The sequence below is a fragment of the Chlamydotis macqueenii genome, chromosome 5, assembly GCF_036417535.1.
Source record: "Chlamydotis macqueenii isolate bChlMac1 chromosome 5, bChlMac1.mat, whole genome shotgun sequence".
In the NCBI taxonomy this organism is placed as follows: Eukaryota; Metazoa; Chordata; class Aves; order Otidiformes; family Otididae; genus Chlamydotis; species Chlamydotis macqueenii.
Window position 1 is genome coordinate 55434615 of NC_141560.1, and position 19272 is coordinate 55453886.

The following is a 19272-nucleotide window of genomic DNA, read 5'->3' on the forward strand; positions in this document are numbered from 1 at the left end:
ATATGAACAGCCATAGTACTGGATCTTTGAATGGGAAGTTCAGGAGTTTTTTTTCTGCTATAGCAAAACAGAACCTACTGGAAAAAAATGAAGACCACAGGCTTTCATTTACTCATTGATTCTGCAATGCCCATCACTGTAGAATTTCAGTACATTGCGATCATCACCCCTCTGGGAGGCCAAGAAGTACTAATATTTGCATTTTCACAGACAACAAACCAAGGGTTAAAGAAACTAAGAGCCTGGTGTGCTCCAAACTAGCTAGATACAAAATATGTGAAATTTCTGTAGCCATATCCACAATGTGTTGTCTTTCAGCCAATTCACATGAGCATGACCCTTTTTCTCTCAACAAGTCTTATGACTTGTTGATTAGCACTAAATGAGCACAGCTACCCAGCTTCAGAACCTCTACCAGGCTGCATCGAGCCAGACCAGGAGTGCAGCTCTCTGCATTGCAATTTATATAGGTATAGCTATCCTGCAGATTAATTATAAAATCTCAAACAAGCCTGTGGCAGAGAAATACATGAGCACTAGATCTCTGGTGTCTGAGTCCTATGTTTCAACTACTTTATTGTCCCTGCTGAGATGTTTTTACATAAGGATGCACAAAACTTGGCATGAATACTCTAATTTGTAGTCCAAAGCCCTCAAATATACTTGGAAAAAATACAGACATCCCTTAACCATTTACTGAAACAAGTTAAGTTTCTGAACTTTTTTTTTTTTACCTCTTTAGTAAATAGGGCTTCTAATTCTTGCTCATCCAGGAAACCATCATTATTGACATCTACAAAAAGAATGTTGAAAATACAAGTTGAGTATATACAGAAAGTAATACATGTAATAGTTCTCCATGAGTTAATTAAATTATCAGCATACTGTTTTTTCTGTTTAGGTTTTTATCAGGCATTGGCTGAACTATATTGCCATTTTTGGTTGGTTGGCTGGACAGGTCTGCAGCAATCCTCCTACTTCTTAGATTAGCAAACTGAAATAGGTCACAACGGGACTACACAGAGTGCAACTGCCAAAAAATATTGCTGAGAACAATTGTCCCAATTTAACAACTAAGTTTGTAAATAGATTCAGGAGCAACAAAAATCTGAAGAAAAACTTTGTTAACCAACAGTACGACTCTCAAAAAAACTTAAAGAATTATGTGAAAATCTATACAAATATGCAGTGCTTGAGAAGAGGTAATTGTAAAATTACTTTTCATGACAGATGCAAAGAGAACACTTGACAACTAATGATTCATCTTTTATCTCACATTCTACTCTGAATATTGTTATGCTATCTCTGAAATAGAAACAGAATGTCTACTTCAAATGACTGTTATTATGCCATATTTTTGTTTAATTGCTTTTAAGTATTTTATATACTAAGCTTTAAGGCAAAAGGTTACTTCAGCTATTTCTGTTTTGGTAAGATTTGCACAAAGAAGCTACCAAAAATTTTCAGAAAATTATCTTTCAAGATCTCTTTCTAGAAAGAAGAAATAAGGTTTAATAACTATAATGCATATTTATATATTTTATAAACCAAGATAAAAGTTCAGACTCAAGCTAGAACACTTTTCTTCAGTTAAATTATTACCTTCGGGATTAGTCAAATTCTATGTACTGTTCAACCCTTCACAGCTCACTGCCAGGCAGGATCTGCTTGAGGGTACTTTATTATGAAGCATTTAACCATGTCAGAATATAAGGTTACACATGTATATAATCACGTTTAAAGCAAAATGCCCATTGAGATGCATCCTCATCTCTGCTACTATTTTACTGTTTCTAGCTGCACACTGCTCAGAAATATAATGGCAGGATTGGGCAGCATTTTGGTTTTTGTTTTATTAAGGGAATCTTGCAAATTCTGAAGAGGCTTGTCATTTTTATAACCATTCCAAAGACAAGGGGTGTCTGGCTCTTATCTGCAGAGATGATGAGAAAGCAGGTCTTCCCACATACACCTCTGAGGATTTATTCCTCATATGTAGTGTGCAAGCGAAGTTATAGATATGGGCAGCCCTCTAAGTGCCCGTACTTCCCTGAGGAATCACTACTGGTTATTTGCTGTATGATTTTACGAGTAGTTAAACAAAACACTGTTTTCAACTTTTAAAACTCATTTAAAACTTTGCAGTAAACTTACAAACAATAACATAAATATTTTCTCCTCTATACTCTTCAGATTAATTCAAATTGCTTGAGGCATAAGACTTCATCCTAGCATAAGACAAATTTGCCCTCAGCAGAAGGTAACAGAAAGTCACTTCACTTGTTCATTAAATTAAACTAAACCTCTTACCGTGTAATTTGAAAAATGTTTTGGGGTCAAATTCATTAGGATCTAGTCCATCTGCTTCTTCCCACACCTCTTTCAGTTGATCTTTGCTTCCCTATAGATTAGTTACAAAGAAAAACTATTCAAAAGATGATTAAGTGTAATTATTCTGCATTACCTTTGCATTAAAGTTTCTCTGAAAGGCTTTATTTCTGGTTAGTCATGATGCAAATGGAATCAAAGGAATATTCTTTAATTCCCTTTTGGTGAGGTCTAATACTTTCATTAGACAGAAAGGCCCAGGGAAAGAGAGAGTGTCAAGGAAATGCATATTCTGTGGAAAGCAACATCTGTAATAATCAGTCATGGCCACACAGAGTCATCTAGAAATAATAGCTGAAGGGAATTAAATTAGTTTGCCTTTTCTAGAGCAAATGGTACTGTGATGCAGTTCCTTGCAGGCCAGGCAAGGCACACTACAGTTTTGAATACCATTCTGGCTTCTTCCTCATGAGTTTTAGCCTCTTTGTAATTAATAATTCTGCCAGCAAATAGAATAGTTGTACAGAAAAAATGGGGGTGTATATACAGAATATTTCGTAATGCTCTGAGCATTGTTCCCATACTCTGCTCCCATGTCAATGCAAACAGGCAAATGCTGAGAACAAACAAGATACACCCTTCTCTTTATTAGCTTCTTTCCTCTGGAAAGGAAAGCTTCCACCCAATCATATAAGAACAGATTGTGGGCTTACAGGATGGTGAACTTTAGGGTGATCTCCATGTTTTTTCTTCATCTCCTCAAATTTGGATTCTTCTCGCTGCCTCTTTTCTTCATCTAGTGTTTTTAAATACTCTCTCCTCTCATGTTCTTTCATCATCTCATATTTCTTAAACTCCTCATGGCGGGTCTTATCATAGTTTTCCAGGTCACTTGTAGCCTAAAAATATAGATATATGTAGACATAGAATTATGCCACACAATTATGTTAACTCATATGACATTAAAAACACTGTATTATTCAGATCTGTGTGCAAGGCTGGCCATATTGCCATTCTCCTTTTAAACATGAGGTAGATTAGTTAAGGGTTTCCTTTCATGTGACAGTGATGCAGAGACATCTCTCCTCACTTCATTATTTTCACATCAATTAATTTGCAAGTGTTCAACTGCTAGACAATTTTTGCAAATACACAGTATTGTAAGAAGGCATTGAGGTGTCCTTTCCCATCAATTAATAAAAAATTAAGTAAGTCCCACATTGATTAAGCACAGCTTCAAATACTACCATTAGCTCCTTGATTATTTCAGAATAAGAACATTTGCAGCTTATCTCACAGTTCAATTAAAAAAAGTGCTTTCATTAATAATGGGAGTTAGTTTGCAGTAGCCTAATACAGATTAAATTAAAAAACCTCCAATTATATGGAGAGAAAGGGTGTGAGGAGAGAATTTCTGACAAGTATAGAGTTTAGAGGTGTATCATTTTCAGGCAGCTCAAGATATTAAAGGTTGTTTTGGTAGTGCTTTTCAAAGTAAAATGTTTATACCTGAAATAGTCTCTCTGTTATTTAAATTTCAGTATTCAGATTCACTGTACCTTTCCAAAACCAATTCCAAAGCAAAGACCCCTTAAAATGCCCATTACACGGTCAATATCTCAGCTGAGAAATGAGAAGGAAAAAAAAAAAAAAAGAGAAAGAACTGCCCCACTGAGGATATGCTTCTCCTAGCCAAAAAGAATTTTCCCAGAAGCAATGCTCAGAAATGGCAAGAAACTTTGCAATATCAATATAAAAAATAATTTTACAGAAAATTGAGATAAAATTTTCCAATTTCCAAAATTTTCTAGCACTCACTGCTTTAATCAACATATCTAAGTAAAAGAAAATACAAAAAAAAATTATAGAAAGCTTAAAATATACTTTATCTTTCCGTTTATTTTGAAAATGTAAAAACTGTCAAATTCTTATGTCAGACATGCAGCACTCTCTAAAGCATATCTGAGATTAGAGTCTTTTCCCCTTGGAAAGTATATTTTTTTTCCAGCAGCTGAAAACAGCCATGCCATGCTTAGCCTAACTGCATCCCCTTAATAACACGCGCTGGAAAAAACCCACACACCTGTGACTGATACTGAATCTGCTAAACAGGCATTGAATGCCATGTCCAGCATATGCAATTTCTAATACTGATACCTTAAATTCTACTCTGCTGTGGTTTCGCAGCTTGACATATATATACTAGATCCCAAAATTCAAATAGCTAGTTCAGGGATAATTATTTATGTCATTCTGTGAGATAAATAATTTATTTAATTTAGAAATAGAAATCAGAAAATACACTTGGGAAAAATGTACCCCTATCAAAACTGCATTTAATTTAAGGGCTCCCAGAAAGGCTATTTTATTCCAGAAATTGTTTGTACTGGTACATAAACGCAAATTCTGTTAAGATGCCACCTCAAAATTTATGGGCTCTTTAGCAGAATGCACACTGACAACAGTTTTCAAATAGGTAATGGAGACTTTTGACTTTTCTCTTAAAATGAAAACCGGATGTAATTTATAAACAAGTAATACATAAAAAAGGATTTGCCTTTACCAGAGAAAACAAGCACAACAATTAATACCAAAAAACCCCATAGTAGTTTATATCTTGCACTCACTGCTTTGATCAACATATCTAAGTCTTTAGGTTCGAACGTGTCAGGATTCTGATGGTTCAGGTGCTCAAACTGTTTAAGAAGAGCCTGATGATCTATGCCAGTGTCTGAAAGAACAAGGTACAAATGTAAAACATTAAAATAAGTTTGAAATCAAGTGAGATCAGGAAATTTAAAAACTTCATATGGGAGCTTGTATCTTGTAAGTATCAGAGGGTCCCTGAGGACTGGATAATTTTTTCACTGTTGGAGGAAACCACAGCAACACTTCTAAAGTTGCTTTTCCTGAAGGAGATCAGCAAACTCCATAGCGATTTGCACTGTATTCCTTCTGATGTGTCCATGTTGCACTGCACACAATAATTAAACATGCACAAATTAAGGCTTGCAAGGAAAAGCACAATCAATTTGAGCTTCAAAAACTAGGAAAAACATTTTATAGTCTTTCCTATAAATGAGATAGTTGAAGTTAGTGAAGCTAACAACTTGCATATTTTTCCTGAACTGGGAGAAGTCTGACTCTTCTATTGCTCTCTACATTTTGCAAATGACTTATATCTGGCCAAAGATGCATATACAATACAGTGTAAAATCACATCAAATCAGATATTCAAATCAAATCATATCAAATCAGATATTCAAATTTCATTTGTGCAAAACGGGAAGTGCAAGACACTGGAGAGTCAGGTCCTGCATCTAAAAGCTGTAAACATTTCTCTCTTCCTTAGGACAGGAACGATACCCAACAATATCAATACGCAATGCACTAACAACAAAACACTTCTACAACAGGCTTTTCTAGCTGTTACCATGATTTCCAACTGCTAGATAATAATGCTATCTTAAGCAGCATACACTTTGATATGTTATGCATAACAATTTTGACAAGCTTTTACTATACATTTTATTTGTTTTAAAAAAACCTGGAAAACAGAATTTTGAACATTATATTCTTTGGCAAACTATCTGTCATGTGGGAACAGAGAGTGCAGCACAGCTGTCTGATATTGAAGAATTTGAGCTATGTCCTTGAACACCACTTGCTCAATAACAAAAAACAGCAATTAGAACAAGATAAGTAAATACCAAAGGCAAAAATAGTAAAGACAACTAAAAATCTATAACCAATCCAAATTAAGTTTAAGGCACGTGAACAGTATATTGCTACCAATTGAATTAGATGATTAAGCGCGTGCATTCCGCATGTAACTGAGAAAAGAGATAAAAGACTTAGGCTGATGAACAATAAAGGTCTCCGGTACACCATCCACGGAGTCCGTGTCCTTATTGCAACACTGTCTTACACTCAGTGCTATGTTTTTATTATCACAAAACACTGGCTGGGGCAGATTTTAACCATCATTCCTCCCTGGTGATATCATAATTTCGGCTGAAATATATGCGACTTAGCCTGTTAAGACATTTTTAGAGGTGTAATAATAGGCTTTTAAAAACACAAACAAAAAACCCAAAACAAACAAACAAACAAAAAACCAGCCCCCAAGCCCATTTCCCTCCGCTTCTTAGTGGAGGGAGACTCAGGGAGACTAATTCTATTTGATAGTATTTACTTGTCACATTATTGTATTATCTGAGACCCACTCCCTAACATTCTTCTGTCCTATACTGATCAGTCTAGCAGGATCTTGTCGAAAATGTTTAAAAACACATCTGTATCAGGACTGAATATATGCAGAATATAATCTCAGGTTTCCATCTGAGATGGAAGAAAACATGGGGTTTTACATGCTTTTTTCCCTTTTTTTTTTTTTAATATCAGATAGAAGACTAAGATATTGAGTTGTGTTACAGAGAAAAGACTGACAATAAAAAATAAAGGAAATCAAACAGCTCTGGCCTGCTGTTACTATAGAATGCACTTTTGCACATGTTCTAAGATGTTGTCCAGTTGTACAGACGCAACTTAATTTTCTAGACAATCTGTCCATACTTCTTGTATGTGATGTGAAGTACTGGCAGGGCTGATTATAAACTTTACAAAATGTTTTCCCACTCCTGATGTTTTCACATCTTAGTAGTCATGTGAATATTTTGAACTGGAATAATCTGTTCTTGTTCTTCCCAAATGTAAGATCTCACTGTAACAGGTCTGATCCGTTGTGGGGAATTATTTTTCTAAAGCATGCTCTGTTAGCTACTTGATTTATGGAAGTAGAGAGGCTAGAAGTAATCAGTCCATTACACTAATAAAAAATTTCGAAATACACAGAATTACTATGTACCCCATCAGGTACTGTTAGCTGCTGTCAACTAGCTCACTGTGAGTGTCACCATGATGTCACTGGACCACTTGCCTGCAATAGAAGCATGAGACTGGGCTCTTTGCAGCTAAGGAGCTGCCACAGAAAGATGAACACGGGGTCTGGCAGGAATGTGAAGCAACACACTGACTCCTGTGGAGGGTCTACTGCTGATCTGCACTATCTAGTTACCAGTGGACTGTAGCCTCTGAACTAGAACTTTCATTAAATAAAGCAAAGGACAGATAGGTGATCGGCCACCCTCAGCCAACTCTATATTATTATTCATTAATAATAATAATAATAAGGACCTAAAGACTTTATTGGAAAGATACTACACTGTAAATATTTTTTTCCCAAATTAATCTGATGCTTTCCTGACCCTAGTAATATCCCCATAAACACATACTTGCACATGCATACTTCTTCAGTCTACTTGCCGCCTCTAAATTCGGCTTAGCCTAGAAGACAGATCCCTGTTCTTAGAGTATTTTAGAATCATAGAATAGTTAAGGTTGGAAGGGACCTTTTAAGGCCATCTAGTCCAACCCCCCTGCAAGAAGCATGGACATCTCCAACCAGATCAGGTTGCTCAGAGCCTCATCCAACCTGGCCTTGAATCTTTCCAGGGATGGGGCAGCCACAACCTCTCTGGGCAACCTGTTCCAGTGTTCCACCACCCTCACTGCAAAAAATTTTTTCCTAATGTCTAATCTGAATCCACCACCCTCTATTTTAAAACCATTACCCCTCGTCCTGTCGCAACAGGCCCTACCGAAGAGTCTCTCCCTGTCTTTCCCGTAGGCCCCCTTGAGGTACTGGAACACCGCTATAAGGTCTCCCCAGAGCCTTCTCTTCTCCAGGCTGAACAGCACCAACTCTCTCAGCCTGTCCTCATAGGAGAGGTGCTCCAGCACCTGTATCATGCAATTGATACATTGCCTGTTCAATTCAGTGGGATCTCTCCCTATAACTTGCAAAGGTTTTTAATATTAAAATAATCTGAATAGACAAATTAAGTCCTTTTTATTAGAGCTTCTTTGTGAAAAACAGCATTTCAGAAGCAAGATCATGCAGTGCATCATTAGAATCTTTGTTTATGAGCAACTAATTCTCTTCAAAAAGAAACCACTAGTAAGAAATTTACAGAATTAGTTCTAAATGCAAACTTTAAAAATTCTTCAGTAGTGAGAAATAAAAAGGGATGGCACCATTTCCCACACAAACATACAGCAATCAGAATCATTAGAAACCTGTATTCATTGAAACAAATTGCCTGAGTTTGTACAATTTCATTAGCAATTAAGAAAATGCTATGGGGAATTTTTTTTCACTCCAAATGTTTTTCTTTATTCAGGAGCTTAAAGCTGCCCCCCAAAATAAGAAAAATAATCTTCTAAATTGAAATTTTAATGTTTGTTTTAAATCTGGACAATAACTATAACTGGTGGAAAGGAGTCTTAAAAAGAGAAAATGGAAACTAACTAACTGTTAAAAAAATTGTTTTCTACTATGTAAAGATATGAAACGCTATGTCATGTTGTGTTCTTAAACATAGTCCTACTATGATAGTAGTTCTCGGTGAGTAATCTATAAATTAGAGTACTACAAAAATAAAAAAGAGGCTGAAAAAGGGTTAAAAGTATCTGAAAAACCCACTGCCAGAATCAAGTTTAGTTATTTTAAAATACAGATGGCTTTTCTCTTCTGCCCAGTTTCCTATGAAGATTGGTCTTTCTTGGCCCTAGGCCAGCTCTGAAAGGACATTCACTTTCAGCTTACACTCATTATTGTTGACAACAAATAAAGCGTAACTGATGAACTTTGGGCACCTCTCCAGCACAATCCCATCTGTTAACTCACCTACTTAAATTTTGTATTCTTACCTTGAACAGAATCGATTTTAGCTTTAATTAACATTCTTAATCTTGCCACCTCTTGTCTTTTTAGTTCATCCAGCCGTGTTCTCACATGGTGGCTTACTAAATCAAGCTCTCTGCTTAGTTTTCCACTCTGTCAAAAAAACCAAAAGTTATGTATAAAAACTAGAAGAAAGTAGCCTTTAGGATTCCCATTAGACATGAGCTGCAAGACAGTAGACTAGTGGCAGTCTTTGACAATACCGTAGCCCACACTGTAAGAATCTCAAAATTTTTTCAAAGAGCAAATTCAATTTTTTGTAAGCCTATGGTTATAGAAAGAGAGAGGAATTCTAAAAGCTTTCTGAAAAGAGAATTTCTAAGTATCTTGCTCCTCCAAAGAGCAAAAGCATAACCTTGAAGCAGCAATACCTAATAATGTTTAAGAAGTAACAAATTTCTTGATCAAATATTTTCAAATTAGTTGAAAAGACTGTGAGATGCACACAAATTGCTGTATTCTTCATCCGCTTGATGATGGCTGTAAGACTTGAGAGAAGGTACAAGCACAGCAACAGCCACCAATGTGTATTGCAATAATGTTTATCAGGATCTGGAAACAGACAGTAACCTTCAAGTGTTGCACTAGATGTAGCACAGAAGAAAAAGGAGCCAAAAGCTGTGAACAGCAACGTGAAGGATTAAAGGAAATGCAAAAGCCAGGATCTCCTCTTTAAGTCTATCACTTCAGACTGTTTTCTACCTGTCCCCTGCTGAATTTCTAGCTCATAAAGGGGAATGCAGAACAGCCATCACCTAGAGCCAGGAACTAAAGCAGAAAAGACAAGAATGTGGTGAGGTTTTGGAGAGAGTGCTATGTGGATTGGCACAAAAGAAAGGACAGCAGTGGAGAAAGCCAGTCTTTATAAAGAGGTCTATTTTATTCCTACATACACTGACTTTACCTCTAGCACAATTCCTCAATTTCCCCAGACTTTAAAATTTTACTTTCTTGTAATCGTCTTCCATGTCATCATATTCATTTATGACATATTATCTAAAGGCAGATACATCTCTTTCCTCAAAATAGTGTTCCAAATTACCCAGCAGGCAACAGCAAGAGAGCTATGCTTGCAGCTGTTTTGGTGTACATGAAGGCCCATCTACCTGTATGAAGTCTGAAACTGGCTTTTTAGTAGACAGACAGAAGGCAGAAACTATGCATTCAAGTATATGTTGTTGGGTGTTTTTATGCTATGGGATATTCTTTAATGAACAGAAGTTCTGCTGTCCCTTGGCTAAAGACAAAGATCTAGTAAGAGTTAAATACCTAAGTAAATAAAAATGAGAGGAAATTTAAGCTTACAAAAATTGAGAGGAGTATGAAAAAAGAAAAGGAAGAAAGAACAACATACATGTCTCATGAGTATGGATTTAATTAACCTTAATTTAACTCCTTTTTTGGACCTACCTTTATTTCCTCTATGTCAGCAGTCTGGAGTTTCTCCCTGAAATGCTTATCTGTTTCCAAGACATCTATTACTTGCCTAAGATATTCATCATAATAAAGTCCTGTATCCTTCAAAAAAAGAAACTAAAATTGAGAAAAGAATATACCAACAAACATTTCATTTTATTTAAATACAATGATTAAACTGAAATCTCAGCAAAACAGGTATTATACTCTCTTATATATTTTCATTTTTTTCTGATTTACATTGTTGCCCTATACCAACTTATTCTAATTATTCATTTGTTTCAGCAACTGACAAGGAAGAGGAGAAAAGTGTTTAGGAATCCATGTCACACAAACTTCAGTTATGTTAATATATTTTTGTTTTTTTAAAAAACAGCACAATTCATTCATTACTATTCTACTTGAAACACTGAACTGGAATCACTGAGTGGAATTTCCTAAGCCACCACTCAATCACTTGAAGGAAGTCTCTGTGGAACAGTAAGCAGTTCTTCCTATTGTAAGCTAGGGAATTCCTTAAATGTGCAACCTCACCTCTAGCAGCTTGTGGAAAAAAAAGAAAAAAAAAGATAACAAATTTAAACAGAACCTCATTATAGCAGGTGGTATGATGCTACGGGCTAATATTTGTTTCCTTCCTGCAAGTAACTCCAGGAAAGAACATCTAAATTTCAGGGAGTTTGCTATAGCCAGATTACTGGATTAATTAGATAAATTTCATTACACTTACTGGATTTTCTACCTTCTCTCCTTCTACGTGGGCTTCTCCTTTGACTTTTGTCTTATCTATGTCTATAGGTACAGCTTCCAAGGCCATTAGGAGACAAGTCATCAGCAAAACACACTGTTGGGGCAGCACAGATAGCCACTTCATCTGAAATGAGACCAAATCACAAAAAAATTAACATAAATGAGGTTATCACACCGTATTGATTAGAGTTTTTTGACGTTCCTACATAGATATCTGTAACAACCTACTTCCCACATGTTCTACTGCTCTCAAGGAACACTAAAAGAGTTAAACATAATTTTAATTTTTAACAGCCACTATTACACAAGCAGATTTTCTCAGATTATCTTACAGTTGTGTGGCAAACCTAAGTTGTACTGTAAACAGTGAGAGGTTTTTAACATATTAAAGTATTATCGATGGCTCTGCAGAACAGGTGAAAACACGCAATGTTCATACACTTGTTTAGGATGGCCACATTTTGCATAACTAACACTGACATCCTTACTCTGACCATCATGCCTTTGCTGAATTTATTGGCAAAAGATAATCATGGACATTGAATCAGATCTTGGTGTAGTAATGCCAGTACTTTTTATGTTTCAGCAATGGAGTAGTTTGCCTAATTTGCAGTCAAGATCCCCTCCAAAATTTATTTGCAGGAAAAATATTTTACAATCCATGTTATATTTGTATTTCAAGTTGACAGAGATTCCTGAAGAAAGTGTTCACACTACCTGAAATTGTTGCTGAGGCTGGGGCTTTATTAAGCCAATCTCCCCTAGACTTTCCCTGGTGTCTTATGCAGGACTAACTTGCACGTAGTTTGATGAGCACCGAGCACTTTGACAGTTCTTGACCTCTGTCTTCTCCCTTTCTATCAAATTTGGTCGAAAACAACTCAATTCATTCAGCAACTGGTAAGATGGAATACTTAAACAGCTAAAAACGTAATGATGGTAATCCAGCAAAGTCAGGCTCTTGAGACAATTCATCCAGTTCAGCCTATGACAGTCCACAGTCTCTGGATAATTCTATAAAAAGCTTGAGCAAACTCTAATGTTACATTAGTAACACAAATCACTTCCTGTAACGTGAAAGCTGTCAGTCAAATACTGCCTAAAATTAGCTTAGATATGTGAAAGAAAAAGACATAATATTCAACAAATGTGCAAACAAACAAAGCATATACCTGCTACAAGGAGAACTTCTGTACAAGTGCTTTAACTAGTCATGCAAGTAATTCTATTAAAAGTACTGATGTCCACCAGCAGCAAATCTCTTTTTTTCTGGGGGTGTGGGAGGGACAAACTGTAATTACAGTGTCAGTGTCAGTTTTCCTGACTACATGCTCTAGTACTCAACAATGAAGCGTTACTTTTGCTTGGATTAAGCTGCCCCTTTACTAAGGCAGTAAATGTAGATAACAGTACCTACTTAATATTAAGCATCATTGACACTCTTTATTCATATAACTACTATGTAAAAGAAAGGACTCTTACTAAGAAAAAATAAATAGAAAAGGCATACAAGATACGCAGAGGTATTCTTTCTTTTGTCAGGGATGAGCAAATAGCTAGGGATAAAAATATATCCACCTATCCATCTTTTGTTTTATACATCAAAGGCTTGAGAATGACAAGAATACTCTGAAACTGTTTTTTTTTCTTAATCATATCTTCAGCAAAAAAAAAGCCTAAATGCATTCTGCTCAGTTATAGCAAATACCTGTTACTTTCATTTAAAAAATTACTAACATCTGATCATTACCAGACGGGATAGCAGGAGCTATCGTTGCTGCCATATTGAGCATATTAGATTCAACATCAGTACTACTGTCAGATCCACAACAGCAGGTCTGATTAGCTTTGCCTAGGTAATTCCTTTAAAACAAGCAAACACACAAACAAAAAACAAACAAAAAAGAAACCCAGACTGATTTGCTGGAACTAGTAAGTTAATTTCTACACTTCTACGCAAGATGTTGGCTTGCAGTGACTTTATAGAGCTGATGAATGAAGAAGTCAGTGATTCACAAACACTTTTAAAAATGCCAAAGTTCCAATACTTCAGATATCTTTAATTACAGAATATTGTATAAATGCAATTTCAAGAGGATTTAACCACAAGAAATTATAACAACAAACAAATAGTAACTTTTCAAGTCTCCTGATCTTGATGTAGATGCCAAGACTGTGTATTTTTGAGTACGAACTGGATGACTTCTATAAACCAAATCACTGAGTTAATGGACTTGCCCTGAAGTCTCCTCTCCTGTCCTCATACTGGACCTTCAGGCCAGGCTAGGTTACTAGGGCAGATCAACAATGCTGCTGGGAAGTCCTGAGCTAGAGCTATCATTTGAGTTTGTATCTGTTAGTGCCACAGCTCATTTTACAGTAGCATGGATAACGTTAGTAAATTAATATATGTTATGTAGACCATCAGTTCTTTTAGCTGACAGACAACCATCACCCTACTGTCAATTTTTTTTCTGTCTTGCATGGACAAGATCACCTAATTTTGTCCTCTGTTTTCCAAAAGCAGATTGCTATTTCTGGTGTTACAGTCATTCTTTGAACACTATTGCCTGTTTGACATACCTGTCAACACAGGAACACAACTGGATCACCATGTAGGCTTGAAAACAACAAACAGAAAGTGGAAATAGCTTAACTATGCAGCAGGCTGCATAGAAATAGAAGAGAGTGCTTCTGTAACAGACTACCTATAATATGACAAGTATAGTAAGTAGTCCCACAGGTAACACATGTTGTGTGAACCATCTCTGCTTTGAACCTGCCATTCATTTATCTCATTCAATGACCATCTAAGTTATTCTGTTGAAAGAGATGTAAACAAAACATTCTTAATTACCAGTTCTATATTATAGCTCTCCAACAGTGATCATACACCAGTCCTCACTGTTCTGGCCTAAAGAGTGCTAGCTTACCTACCTTTTACAGAAGCTTTTCCAGACCTTTGATCCTGCTTGTTAGTCTTCCTTGAATCTTTTCCAGTCCTTCAATACCTAATTTGAAATAGAAGAACCTTGGATGGCCTAGGCTATGCTACAGATTATATCAGAGTATTGTTTCTTAACAAGAAAGGTTTATAAATTCTATAGGTAAGACTGACAATATTTGAAAGGTGATGGTTCACTTCCAAAGCAGATTGAGATACAGTTGTGAGAAAGCCGTTGTACTTTCCTTTTCAGAAGAACAAAACATCAAAGAAAGTAAAAGGAAGGCAAATGGTTAATTCAGTATCTGCCAACTATGTGTATTTAAAAAATGAACAGGAGAGATCTGAACCTCAGAATCTATTTTCAAAGATTCTGGACAAACGACCTGGGCAATAACTTCTCTGAACATAGAGTATCACAGTAAAAAAAAAATTATAGGTAAAACAAAAATCCACCTTGCTGAAATTCTTGCAGATTATGAATGGGGCAGTCTGGTAAACTGGTAAGTGAAAGGCATAAGAATGGAGGAAGTCTAGGCAATGGATATGAAACAACTAATGCAAATCAAGACTTACAAAGTACATGAGTATAATAACTATACTCTCAATATTTTTAGAAATAATTTTAAAGGGTTATGTATGTTGGAAGTGTTCATTTAAAGAAACTATAGCTTCCGATAATGCTAAAAATTTGGACCCCAAAAGACGGAGAAATAATTTTCTGACCAAAATAATTTCATATATACAAAATTATAGTAATGAAAGTAATTTAATATTATCATAAGCCACTCTACTTATGTAAGGTGTGTAAACAGTGTTTTTGAAAATCATATGTGGCTATTATCTAAGCACACTCATTTCATGTAAGACCAACAGGTCACACAGAGAGATTAACCATGGCAGAGAAGCCAGAAACTCAAGTGTTAGCCCTTGATTCATTCTTTGCCTACGGCAAGTACTAAAGCCAACACTTTTTCAACAATGACACCTCATCTTTGATCCATTTTAAAGACATAAATAACCTTTTTAAAGCTGCTGACCTACAACTTCTAGTAACATTAATAATTGTGGAGACGGGGATTGTCAGTTTAGGCCAAAGGGGGGCACACCATTAAATTTTTCTGACTTTTCCCCTTGCTACTCAGGAAAACCAATACATAAAATGTCCATGCTGAAGTGAAACAACTGAGGCATATAACTGTAGAACAACTCTAATCTGTTGGTATTAGAAATCAATCTCATCTTCCCTAGAGGGATAAGCAAACATTTCTACTTGTAATACATAAAGAGAACTGCAGTGACCATGACGCGGTGGAGTTCAAGATCCACAGGGCGGCAAGGAAACTGCACAGTAAGCTCTCTGCCCTAGATTTCAGGAAGGCGGACTTCGGCCTCTTCAGGAACCTCATGGGCAAAGTGCCATGGGAGGCTGCCCTGGAGGGAAGAGGGGCCCAGGAAAGTTGGTCCATATTTAAGGAGCACCTCCTCCAAGCTCAGCAGAGGTGCATCCCGATGAAGAAAAAGTCGGGCAAAAAGGCCAGGTGGCCAGCGTGGATGAGCAAGGAGCTCCTGGACCAACTGAAAGTGAAGAAGAAAGCCTATAGAGGGTGGAAGCTGGGACAGGTAGCCTGGGAGGACTACCGAGTGACTGTGCGAGCGGCCAGGGATAAGGTGAGGAAGGCTAAAGCCCTGATGGAATCGAATCTGGCCAGGGATATAAAAAGTAACAAGAAAAGCTTTTACAGGTATGTAGGGGACAAAAGAAAATCCAAGGAGAATGTAGGCCCCCTCCGGAAGGTAACAGGTGTCGTGGTTACCCGGGATGTGGAGAAGGCTGAGGTACTCAATGACTTCTTTGCCTCAGTCTTCACTGATAAGAACTCTTGTCTCCCCACCTAAGCTGTGGAAGGCACAGGCAGGGACTGCAAGGATGAAGAACCGCCCACAGTGCTCGAAGAGCAGGTTCGAGACCATTTAAGGAACTTGAAGGTGCACAAGTCCATGGGACCTGATGAGATCTATTCGCGCAACCTGAGGGAACTGGCGGATGAAGTTGCCAAGCCACTGGCCATCATATTTGAGAAATCGTGGCGGTCTGGTGAGGTCCCCGATGACTAGAAGAGAGGAAACATAACCCCCATTTTTAAAAAGGGGAGTAAGGAAGACCCGGGCAACTACAGGCCGGTCAGCCTCACCTCTGTGCCTGGCAAGGTCATGGAGCAGATTCTCCTGGAAACCATGCTAAGGCACATGGTGAGCAAGGAGGTGGTTGGTGACAGCCAACATGGCTTCACCAAGGGCAGATCGTGCCTGACCAATTTGGTGGCCTTCTATGACGGGGTAACAGCATCGGTGGACAAGGGACGGGCAACGGATATCATCTACCTGGACTTGTGCAAAGCTTTTGACACTGTCCCGCACGACATCCTTCTCTCTAAACTAGAGAGACATGGGTTCGATGGATGGACCACTCAGTGGACAAGGAGTTGGCTGGATGGCCGCACTCAGAGAGTGGTGGTCAACGGCTCAATGTCCAAGTGGAGACCGGTCACCAGTGGCGTCCCTCAGGGGTCCGTGTTGGGCCCGGCCCTGTTCAACATCTTTGTCGGCGACATGGACAGTGGGATAGAGTGCACCCTCAGCAAGTTCGCCGACGACACCAAGCTGTGTGGTGCCGTCGACTCGCTGGAAGGGAGGGATGCCATCCAGAGGGACCTGGACAGGCTGGAGAGGTAGGCCCGTGCCAACCTCATGAAGTTCAACCAGGCCAAGTGCAAGGTCCTGCACCTGGGTCGTGGCAATCCCAGGCACAAATACAGGCTGGGCGGGGATTGGATCGAGAGCAGCCCTGAGGAGAAAGACCTGGGAGTGTTGGTAGACGAGAGGTTCAACATGAGTGGGCAATGCGCCCTTGTGGCCCAGAAGGCCAACCGCATCCTGGGCTGCATCAAGAGGAGCGTGGCCAGCAGGTCAAGGGAGGTGATTCTGCCCCTCTACTCTGCCCTGGTGAGACCCCACCTGGAGTACTGCGTCCAGTTCTGGAGTCCCCAACACAAGAAGGACATGGACCAGTTGGAAAGGGTCCAGAGGAGGGCCACAAAGATGATCAGAGGGCTGGAGCACCTCTCCTATGAGGACAGGCTGAGAGAGTTGGGGCTGTTCAGCCTGCAGAAGAGGAGGCTCCGGGGAGACCTGATAGCGGTCTTCCAATACCTCAAGGGGGCCTACAGGAAAGATGGGGAGAAGCTGTTCAGTAGGGCCTGTTGTGATAGAACAAGGGGTAATGGGTTTAAATTAGAAGGAGGTAGGTTTAGATTAGATATTAGAAAAAAATTTTTTACAATGAGAGTTGTAGAGCACTGGAACAGGTTGCCCAGAGAGGTGGTGGATGCCCCATCCCTGGAATCGTTCAAGGCCAGGCTGGATGAGGCTCTGAGCAACCTGACCTAGTCAGGGATGTCCCTGCTTCTTGCAGGGGGGTTGGACTAGATGACCGTTGAAGGTCCCTTCCAACTCTAACTATTCTATGATTCTATGATTCTATGATTCTAACTAATCATAAAAGTAGTGCTCTAGAACTGACATACTTTAGTTTATAAACAAAGCAAATATGCTAAGCTTCCAGGGAAAATGAAAAATAAAAACCTCTCTGAGCAGAAAGTATTTTAAAAAAACAGAGCGAGAGCTAAAAGAATGAGATAGTCAGCAGAAAATAGAGTCACCAATGTATTTGCATGAACAGAAAAATACAATTGGAAAAGAAAAGAAGCAGGCTGCCCGCCAGCAACCTTGATCTTGATCCCACTAAATTTAATCACAAATTCCTATCAGCTTCAGTGGAACAGGATCAGACATTGGAATTATACAGAGCTATGGGCTTTGAAAGATAAGTACAAAATGCAGCTTCCAAAGTTTGTTCTAGCAACATTAATACAAGCAGCTATACACAGCATTAGCACACCTATTTTACACAATTGCCATGTGTTTATAATATAAACCTGAAAAATTACTTTTCATTAACTTAACACCTATTGTGCAGAAAATAGCATAATTCTGGTGATGTCTCCACCACCTTTCTAGTAAAGCACAAATATTTTTAAGGAAGTAACACTCAATGGCATATTTTCTAAAACTGAGAGGCAAAAACATATAGTGATATCAGTGTACAGTGTGTAGCATCTGCACATGCAGAAGCTCAGAAGATGACTATGAAGCGAGAGAGCACAACACTGTAAATGCCATATCGCACGTTTGCACTTGCCAAACCCACGCATACCATGGTGGGCAATGTAAACAGAAATCCAGACTTAGAGAATACACAAATTATTATTAATTACTTACTAATAAAATTTCATGCACACCTGCTGTATCTGATATGGAAGTAACCAAACCTGTGTCAGACACAGTGCAGACATGCAGGATGACAGCAATATTCTCAATAGTCGTGGCTGTACTGTGACTTCCTGTTTCAATGCTGCACATTGGAGAAGTTAACAACCTTCAAATGCAGTGTTGCATTAAAAAAAAAACAAACAGGAGAGAGATAAAATACATCTATTGATCTTCACCTTTCTAGGAATATTCTAACCTCAGTACTAGAATGGGAATATTACAAATACTATATCTAAAATATGTAAAGTACTCCTTCAGCAGTTGAGCTAACCATCTAGCATCTTGAATCTGTTTTCATCTGTCTGAAACAGTGATGTACCTGTCCATATATCACAGTTTAAATACAGAAAGTTTAATTCAATGAGTTTTTCTGTTTCTTTAAAAATTATTTGAAAACATATAAATTGATTAGCTCATAAAATCTTTTAAAAATACATTAAATGTTTGAAATTAGCCAGAAACAGATTAATCTTCCGCCATATCTTCCGTTTGGAAACACCAGAAATACCAGTGTTAGTTCCTCTCTGTTCCTTCAGGAGCACTTGCTGCACAGACACTGTAAGCTATCATACCTTAACCAATGATGAAAGTCAATGAATCCATAGTTAATGCATCTTCCTCACAATGTTAGTCCATG

General features: G+C 38.0%; 1 protein-coding gene across 1 annotated transcript in view; it reads right to left on the bottom strand.

The window, feature by feature from the left end:
* The window catches only part of NUCB2 (nucleobindin 2), a 30892-nt gene that overhangs the window by 6157 nt on the left and 5463 nt on the right, over positions 1-19272 (bottom strand). Inside the window, exons 2-8 of the mRNA XM_086749533.1 lie at positions 11280-11423; positions 10544-10651; positions 9100-9226; positions 4956-5059; positions 3042-3227; positions 2311-2401; positions 735-793 (exon numbers count right to left, since the gene is read on the bottom strand). Coding sequence (XP_086605659.1) covers positions 735-793; positions 2311-2401; positions 3042-3227; positions 4956-5059; positions 9100-9226; positions 10544-10651; positions 11280-11423 — 819 coding nt within the window. The remainder of the gene's footprint in view (positions 1-734; positions 794-2310; positions 2402-3041; positions 3228-4955; positions 5060-9099; positions 9227-10543; positions 10652-11279; positions 11424-19272) is intronic.